The sequence below is a fragment of the Aythya marila genome (genome assembly GCF_965140915.1).
Source record: "Aythya marila genome assembly, chromosome: 7".
Lineage (NCBI taxonomy): Eukaryota > Metazoa > Chordata > Aves > Anseriformes > Anatidae > Aythya > Aythya marila.
Window position 1 is genome coordinate 13,018,771 of NC_139048.1, and position 9,773 is coordinate 13,028,543.

The window sequence follows — 9,773 nt, forward strand, 5'->3', positions numbered from 1 at the left end:
CTCACTTACTGATGAACATATTTCTGACATTATTATCTTTTCTAAAAGTCTCTGCATGAGTTATGCCTGCTAGATTCAAAAGGCAATTTTGCTTCTCTGCCTAAGAATTAGTGCCAAGATTTTCACTGTCTCAAACATATTTAGAAAACAAATCCCCTTTAATTTTAAAGTTGCAAGTAAAGGAGAAGCTGCCACACTATTAAACTAAATTTTACAATGTTTAAATGACTGTCTGTTAAAAACTCGCAACTCTCTTCCAATCTGAATTTGCTGAGTTGCAAGTTCTGTGCCAGTGGAGCTCATTAGGTGTTCTTCAGTTTGATCCAGCAGCCAAAGAAGATACTTACAAATTATCGTTCCTTGATTCAACCTTCTTCTCCACAAACTGAACAGGTCAAGGTCCTAGTTACAGGCTTGCTAGCAGTTAAGGTTAACTTAAGCAGTTAAGGCCTTGCTTCTATATAATTCTTACCGTTCTTACCTTTACTTTCTCCATCTTTGCAATAGTCAAATCCCTGTAGATTAGAATCTAGCCTCATTTTGGGAAGGAATTTGAGAGCAAGAGCTGGGGTTACAATGCTTCTATCTGCTTCCAGAGTGCACTTTTAGCTAACAGAGGAAGCAGGCAATGAAACAGTGATTATGCCAGACGCAGAGATTGAGAGTTTGATAATCTGAATAATCCAAAATACAGCCCCTGCCTTGCACTTATATGGCTAATCGTTCTGCTCTGCTGCTCAGGTCAGAAAGCCACGGCTCAGAGCCAGCAATCAGAGTGAAGTCAGCTCAGAGTGTTGCTTGTAACCCGCCGCAGCAACACCGGTTTGTGGTTGTTTCATGGCCACTGTTTGCTGGCTTGGTTCCCCCAAAATCAGTTTAAACCACACAGTGATGACTTACTCACAATGAGCAAGGGTAGCTCTTGGCAACAAATGCAGGAGACCAGATGGGAGGAAGAAGCTGGAAAAGCGAAGGTAAATACCAGAAAGCGTGCGGGGGCACCAAACAGGCTGAGATTTTCTTCCAAATGGAAGAAAAGGCTTTTAGAAACACAGCAGCAGCTCGGGGCAGGGGATGCCTGTGCCGGCAGCACCCCAGCCCGGCTGACAGCACTGCAGCCAAGGGGCCAGAGTGGTTGGTGAAGGTTGGGACTAAGGGCTCCTGATGAGAAACAGCCGCTCTATCTCTGTGGAGAAATGCTGTAATGAGCTGAGTTCGTGGCTCACTCTGAGCCCAGGCTGGAGCTAGCACTGGAGCCTGAGAGAGAACCCAAACCCAGACCCCAAGCAGACTACTACCCCTCTGTGTGATGGCTCACACCTTAGCAAGGCACGTATCATGCCTCACCACCTGCACAGCCTCCTCTTGTAGAGGTGGGTTATTGTAACTATCACTATGGGCAAGGGTGAGTAACTACACAGTGCACTGGAAGAGCACATCTCCCTGCTCACCCCACCACGAACCATGGACACAGGATGAACTTTTACCCCTGTGGAGAGGGATCAGATTTTCCTGCAGCAAGAAGCAGTCTGTAGTGTTTTGGTTCTGATGTCTCAATGCATATCCCATTTTTCTCAGGAAACTCCACCTCCTGTTCTGTGGTTCACAGTGCAGAGGAGTGGAGACCATCACCTTTAGCAGCACCCAGCCCTGCCAGCGGGATCGCTTCCCTCTCAGCTACCAGAACAACCTCTGCAGTTTATTCACAGTGCATAAGAAGTATTTAACACTGCTGTACCACTATTTAAGCCCAGAAAAGATTTACAGATCTTTCAAGATTTTTAGCTTCATAAATCTTTGTACTTGAGATACACATATAAAATGAGCTCAAGTGTACCTAGTGACTACCACGCTTATGCTTCAATCTCTAACACCATACCGATGGCACCAATGGTCAGGCAGTTGTGTCACTGAGTGACAACACAGCAGGGACAGCAATGCTGATGTTCCTGGCCCTGCTGATGAGTGTTGGCCCCATCCTGGGATGCTCAGTGCTCCCAAAACATCCCCCTCTTGCCTCTGAGTATGATCGGACAGGCCGATGGATGGCCAGGAGGAGTGTAGGATCCCTGCTGCATGCTGAGCTCAGGCTGCACAGCACTCACTCCTTTTCAATGTGCTGTTACTGATGGGTACTGCCTGCCTCATAAACCCAGATGTTGTTTTATGTTGAACAAAATAAAAAGTATTTCCACAGCTCTTAGAGCCTTTGCTCTAATTCCTTCCGTCCTTCTCTGCTCTTGTTCCTCTGGGTGCAAGCAGCCACAGCTCCCCGTTTATAAAGCCCCTCCTTCAGAGCCCAAAGCCTGACTCAAAACCAGAGTCAACTTTTTTTTTTTTTTTTAAAGCCATGATTAAGTATTTTTTCTTGTGAAAAAGAATTGTGAAATTTCCCGATGAAATTTTGTCTTTACAAATGTCTTCCATTCCTAACATGTGATAGAAATCCTGTATCACTCCTAACAAAAGGTCTGTCACATTATTCAGTTCCTCATGAACTCGTACATCATTATTTGTGGGTCTTGGAGGTATTAGAATCAAGCCTGATCACAGCCAGTAGCCACAGGTGGAGTCATGTTATAGCAACTTACCCATAGCCACAGTAGACTTTTAAGAAATCTGTGCTGTGGCTCACATCTTGTAAACACAAGGGGCTTATGTGGTCATACAGTTGGGTTGCTACCCAAGTTGTTGGTAACTGATAACAGAAAGTAGTTCGTATTTCATCTCTCATTTTCATTGCCAGCATGGAACGATTTGTATGGAATTAGCCTCCAAATTTTGTTTTGGTATTTTATAAAACCATATTCTCTAGGGTTAAATCAGGCAAGATTTTATAATTTTATTGTCATTTTAGTGTAACAGTCAGGAAAAGAATAAGAGCAAACCAGCATGGGATGTGAGCACTGGCAGCCAAAGCCCATACCTTAAGAGCTCTCACACCCACTGACCAAGAGATCCTCCAGAGACTGGAAAGAAATACAGCTGCAGAATCAGCTTTTAGCTATGACTTACCAGAGGATCCTTGGTGAATTAACACTGTAGAGGCAGAGCTACTGGCTTAGAAGGCACGAATCCAGCTACTGAAGGTCTTGCCTGAAGCAATAACACCAGTGCAGGACCACGTCAGCCCCAAGAGCTGCCCAAGCTTGAGGTTACCACACTGAGCTGGGCTCCCTCACCCGAGCCCCATTTCCTCCTGAACACCTCAGTGGTTTCTGTGACACCTCTGCGCACCGAAGACAAACTGCTTTATCAAGAAAAGTTTGTTATCAGTGGCTTTCAGCCTGCAAACTGCAGGCTCCCCAGGGCCAGAGCCTAATTTTAAGAGTCTGAGAAAAATAACAAGGAAAGCTAGTTAAATGTCAGCAGCTTTAAATCTGCTATCTGGAGTTTGCACCTCCCTTAGAAGATGTGCGAGTGTTATCAGATCAGAGAAGTCTGAAAATCACTGAGCCAGGATATTAAGCGATCAGCCTGATTCCCTAATTCTCTGCCTTATTCCCTAATTCACTCCCAAGACGAGAAGAGACTCCATCTAAAATGATCTCGCCGCAGCATCGGTTCGAAGCCAAGCAGATAAATGGACCTGCAAAACACTCTCTCAGTCAGAAACTGCGTGAATTAGGTCAAGGTTGGGATAACGCAGAGATCGGGAAACAGGGCTTTCACATAAGCCAGAGAGCTAAGCTTTAATGGCCAGGAGAGCAATATATAATGAGCTCTTAAGAAGAAAAGCACAAAACTAAGCCATGTATTTCCTCACTGGCACTCAGCTGCATGTTGGTGCTTTAACGAAGTTATGAGGCAGAGCACAGGAGCATCCAATCTCCAGAGAACGTTATTAGTGAAGACAAACTACATTTCACAATGCTGCCATTATTTTTGCTAGCATCTCGTTAATCATTTAATGGTCATTACTCGTTATTTGCTTAACCTGGGGAGAGTACTCAGCTCTGCAGAAATACTCAGATGTGGATGCTCCCTGCCCCATGGAGCTAACAGTGCCCTAGTTTGTCTCTGCTGTCAGTGAGCTTGCACATTGTTTGGAGGGAGAAAACACTGCCTATAGCCTCCTTCATGTGCAGCTGCAATGGAAGGTGGTTTCTTCCATGATAAATCCAAGATGCTGAAAGATTTCCAAGCAGCGAGGGGTAAAGTCCCCTGCCAGCTTTGCATTTATTCTGTTTGCCTGGAGGAAGAAGGCAGTGATGCAGCTCTGCTGTCCCCAGAGACAGGACCAGAGTCCTCCTGCAGCGACTGGGAGCACCCAGCTGCTCTTGCACCCCAGAGGTGCAGTAGGTTGCATGTACACATGGGTGCAGAAACACAGGGAGGCCAAGGAGAGGAGCAGTCTCTGGATGCCTGCTGCTCCTGGCTGCACAGCGCTTGCTGTAACGCAGTGCTCACTGGAGGTGGCATCCCTGCCTGGCAAGTAATGAGCCAAGAAATTAGGAAGGAAGAGACTTTCGGAGCTAAATTGATTTCACAGCCATCTCCTGCAGGCTGGTCCTCTGCTCCTGGTTTGTCCCAGGGTAACTACAGGGCTGGCAGCAGTAGCACAAAAAGGAGCAGGGGGATAATTTGGGCTCCTGTCACACTGGTGGGGAGGGACCCCTGCTCCTATTGGGAACAGTCACAACCATGCCCCCCAGGTGGGTGACAGGTTTGCTGTGCATTTTCAGATCAGTTGCACAACCCTCCTTTATTAACAGAGGAAAATAAATCCTTTTTTTTTTTTCCCCCTTATATCAGCCCAGGAACAGCTGACCATTCCATGCAGCAGATTTCTAAAAATATTTTGCCTGAGGCAGACATTCAGGACAGAAAAAAATCAGTCCATGTAATTAAATAATTTGACAAAGTTATAAACAACTGCCAGTGGCTCCTAATGAGGTAACTCAGCACTTCCCACACCATGGGTGCTGGTGCCAAAGGCCTTTTTCCAGCAGAGCAAGCTTTGGGTGAAGTGTCTGCTCCCCAGGTACCAGCTCAGTCCCAGAGCAGAACAGGGATCCCAAAGCATGCACAAAGCTGACTGCATCATCCTGCTGAGTTTGTCCTACTTGAAATGAACAACATGAATTTTGGTGGTGAAATTATCCTCTTTCCTCAAGCAAGAAGTCTGTGATGGAGTAAAAGAGCTTTCATCTATATGATGAGGATTTCCCATGCCTGTACCCTCCATCCTCTCTATCATCTCAGGTAAAAAGCCCAGGCCTGCTATTTTACAACCACAAAGGAATAGGGAAATGTGTCCTTGTCCCTTCCCCAGTGCTCTGATGTGCTGTGCTGCTGGGTCAAAACCAAAGGGCTGTCCCACATGGGCACATAAAGGGTGCACTGAGCAACAGCAGCTCCCAATGTAGTCTTGGAGATCAGCTGCCAAGGAGCAGCTGCCTAACTCAGAGGACGGTGCCTGAGTCAAATGAGCAAGAGGGATAGTCAAACGTGCTTGGGTTTGGAAATCAATTTGAACATTTGTCCATGTTTAGCAACTAACTTACCTCCAGGGTTCTTTCTCTCTCACCCCAGGAAGCTCCTTTTGCAACAAACGGAGGAATATTCCCTCCTATGATTCAGCAACCCCATGTCTCAGCTCAGAGTTACTGGCAAGACCCCAGATCACAGCAGTGCACAATAATTGCTGTGAGGCATCCTGTATGGACCTCTGACATCCAGGCCAGGAGATCATATTCTGGAGAAGTAAAAATTCCTTGTTGCTTGGGGTGCCCAGAGAATGTTTCTTACTCTCACATCTTATTGTCCTGAATTGTAGGGACCTATTTAGTCTTTCCTATGTTTTTGCCAGAAAAGCTGTAAAAACAAAATAATTTCTTTAAAGTAATTGTTCTGCAGAAAGGGCACAGAACTTTCCCAACCCATCAGCACATAAATGCAAGCCATTAAATGAGAAACCCAACAAGCATTAAAGCACTTTGGAAGCTGGACAGGCTGCTTCCTGGCTAAAAATCACCTGCAGAGTTCAGCGAGGGGTCCTGATGCCGTATGATGGCAAAAATGCAAACAGTGGCTGATTAGCCACGGGTTTTTACTGCTGATGGATGCACTTTAACAGTCAATTCCATTCACTAGTCAAGGACAACACAAATATGATGGCTGGTGCAACTGCATTTCATTACAGTAATTGTGCAAGTTGCTGTTTAGATTGGAGGAGACGACACGGTGACCCCATGAGTCAGCACACATTGCACAACACTCTGCATGCCCACGAGCATCTACGTTGAGGTACCAACCCTCCCTATAGGTGTGATCCCACCGAGGCAGCCTGCCCCACGACAGGAGCAGTGGGATAAGTGGGATAAATGAGCTCACTTGGAGCTTTCCTCATGCTTTTTCCATGATAGCTGCTGTGACTGCACTGTGCTCTCTGACAGGGAGTGAGAAGGAGTCCCTCCACATACAACCTGCTCTGTGAAGCTCATGCTGGCTGCAGGATTTCCAGTGCACACTGAGCCAAAATGCACATTCAGTACCAAGGATGCCTTTTCACTGGCAGGCAGAGCCACACAACCCACAGCAGCACAAGCAGAGGCTTTAGAAGCAAACACATGAGTTCTCCCTCCATAAAACCCTCTCTTACACAAAATGGCATCTTTTGACATTCACCAGCTTCATGACAAGCATCTTATATGGGAAATATGAGCTGCCACAATGCAAGGGTCTCAAATGTGGAAGCAGGTGTGCTGCAAATGCACAAATGGTACAAAACCTTTGCCGTGAGGTGCCTTTCCAGGCTTGGAAAACTGTTAATCCTCACAGCCTCTACACTGCAAGGTTGGTCCTTTCAGCCCATTTTCATTTATGGAAATCTGAGCTGGAGGTGATAATGTGGGCTCAAAGCCAAGCGTGCACTCCCTGCCTGCTCAGGGCTGGGGATCTGCTTGGCCAAAAAGAAACAGGGAGGCAGAGGTTGCACAGATGAGCAAGTTGGACTCTCCTGGTTTCTCCCAGCTGATAAATTTCTTGATGGGGAAAGGGCAGCTCCCAGGCATCTGCTGACAGCTCACCACTGTGAGTGAGCAGCCCTGGGAAAGGAGGGAGGGACCAGTGCTACCGGAGGCTGGCACTGGCTGGCACGTGGGACAGCCATGAAAATGAGAAACAGGGCAGAAAAAACAACCCCCAGAGGCTGTATCCATCTGCTCACCTAGAAAAGCTACCAACAGGGTGAGAGACAGACCTGTGAAAGCTGCGTGCCCTCTTCCATCCTCATCATCCCCAGGCAGCAGAAAGGGGGAGGAAAGGAGACAGACTGTGCTGGGCAGCCCAGGGATTTCCCAGGAGGAGAATTAGCAAAAAGAGCATGATGGATCGCTTCCGGATGATCTTCCAGTACTTCCAGTCCAACTCGGAGTCTGTAATGAATGGAATCTGTGGGCTGTTAGCCCTGGCCAGTATAAAGATTTACACCTGCTTTGACTTCAGCTGCCCCTGCCTGCACCGGTACAACATGGCCTATGGCTTGGGGATCCTGTTCGTGCCCCCCGTTGCCTTCTTCCTCTGTGGTCTTATCCTCAACAGACAGTCCCTGGTGATGCTGGACGAGTGGAGGCGGCCGCAGGGGCGCAGGAGGAAGGACCCGGCTGTCATCAGGTGGGGTTTGCAGCAGGGGTGGTGTCCCCCCTCCCATTTATCCTGTCTCTCTCTGCATCTTTGATCCTCTCGGTCACTTGTTTTCCTCTGAACTCAGTTCCCAACACCTTACCCCACAAGTCCAGACTCTGGGGCACTGTCAGTGCTTCCCAGGTGGCCACAGCAGGGAGCTCCACAACCCCATCCCCAGCAAAGAAGGGCAGGAACATCTCGAGACAAGCAGCTACATTTACACTGCCACCCTGGGAAACTGCAGTGCCTGCCCCTTTTGTGCACACAGGGTTTTTCTCAAGGGGCTTAAATGTGCAAAAAGATGAGGTGTCTGAATGTGCAGAAAGTGTGGCATTTCCATCACAGTTTTCTTTATCAACAGCATTGTGATTTCCCTCCCCTCAACTAAGTTATTACAGACTTGCACTGGTAAAAGGGTGAGGAGAATCAGCTTCACCCTGTGGCAGACAAACTTTTACCCAGAGCACAGGTTGGCACACAGCAGGATGAGAAAGGTCTCTGAGAAAAGGATTTTCCAAGTAGAAAAAAAAATAAATAAAAATAAAAGCCCTGTTGTGCACTGGACCAGACCTCACACTGGTGATCAGCCCCAGCAGAGAGACCCCAGAGCAGAAGAGATGCCAGCTGGAGTGGTGTGGGGGAAAGTCATGCATCTGCTCTGGGAGGGCTGCAGAGCCCAGACAGCCTGTGTCCATCAAGGCTCTGGGCAAGGAGAAGGCTCCCCACATACCTCCCCTCCCACATCTCCCTCCCACTCCAGGTACATGTGCTCCTCCATCATGCAGCGAGCCATGGTCGCCCCAGCCGTCTGGATCGTGGTCGCCCTCCTGGATGGCAAGTGCCTGATCTGTGCCTTCAGCAGCTCTGTGGATCCTGAGAAGTTCCCAGGCTTCACCAATGCCACCGCAGAGCAAGCGCAGGAGCTGCTTGCCAAGGTGCCCTGCAAGGAGGACGAGTTGGTGGGGAGCAGCATGTCCCGCAGGGCAGTGTCCAGGTACCTGCGCTGCTGGTCCCAGGTGGGTGGCTGCCAGCACAGCCCTGTGTCCTTGAGATGCTCAGGGCAGGCATTTGCTGATCCCACTCTTCTTTGATTTGGCATAGCCCCACCACGGTCCTGCTGGGAGCAAGACTGCTCTTTGCTGTCCTAATCCTAATTGGATTTTGCTTCTAGAAGAGCCAGCAACTTCTAAACCCAGATAGCAAAAAGCTAAGGAATATTGGGGTCTCCTAAGGCCCTATCTCTTCAGGGTCAGAAGACCTTTCTAACCTTGCAGGCAGGACCTGCTGCTTCAAGGACAGTGAAAGCCATGAGAAATGAAAGCTGTTTGCTCAGGAACAATGAGAGAACGAGACACCTGAAGCTGGTGTAGGTGGCAGGTGAATGTCCTGGAGATTAGTATGTGCCCATCAGGGGAGCACCAAAGTCCCCTTCATACATGGTGCTCCCATGCTCAGAGCAAATGCTCCAGACCCACTTTTCAAAGAGTTATTCTGCTGAGCTGCTGATGCACAGATAAATGTCATATCCACCTCCCCAGCACTCACATCCTGAGTGCAATTTGGGGTGCTGGATTGAAGGGACAGATTGGGGACAGCAGTCTAGATCTGCAGCCACACAGACTCCCCGTCTCAGTGTTACAGCCTGTGCTGCCTTCATGCTGTTGCTGATCCTGTTCCTCTGCTTATTTCTAATCACACAGGCCCTCGGTTGGAGCATTTTGTTGATGCTCATCATAGCAGCTTTCCTTGCCCGCTGGCTCAGGCCTTGCTTCAACCAGGCTGCCCTCCTGCAGACCCGTCACTGGAGCAACTACATTGACATTGAGCAGAAGATTTTTGAGGAAACCTGCTGTGAGCACAGCCGGCTCTTTGCTCACAAATGCATCCTCCACTTCTTTGAAAGCATGCGGGAAGAGATCAGGCAGCACAGCTTTGACTTGCCTAAGGAGGAAGAGGAAGATCTTCTACGAGGCATCACACACCAGGATCAGGTGAACAAACTTCTGAAAACATGGTACTATGAGAAACCTCCCTTGGATGTGAGCCAAGCAACCCAGAGACATCACCTGGGGAGAGAGAGACCTCCACCCTGGACAAGCAGTCCCCATGTCCAGTCCAAATTCCCCCAACACACCAATGTGTAA

The 9,773-nt window shown here is 48.4% G+C and overlaps 1 protein-coding gene across 1 annotated transcript; it reads left to right on the forward strand.

The window, feature by feature from the left end:
* Positions 1–7,330: 7,330 nt before the first annotated feature.
* CALHM3 (calcium homeostasis modulator 3) lies at positions 7,331–9,773 on the forward strand (the record flags this gene model as incomplete). The annotated part of the gene is made up of 3 exons (XM_082764645.1): positions 7,331–7,617; positions 8,390–8,645; positions 9,330–9,773. 3 exons carry the CDS (start codon positions 7,331–7,333, stop codon positions 9,771–9,773), a joined length of 987 nt encoding a protein of 328 aa, XP_082620771.1.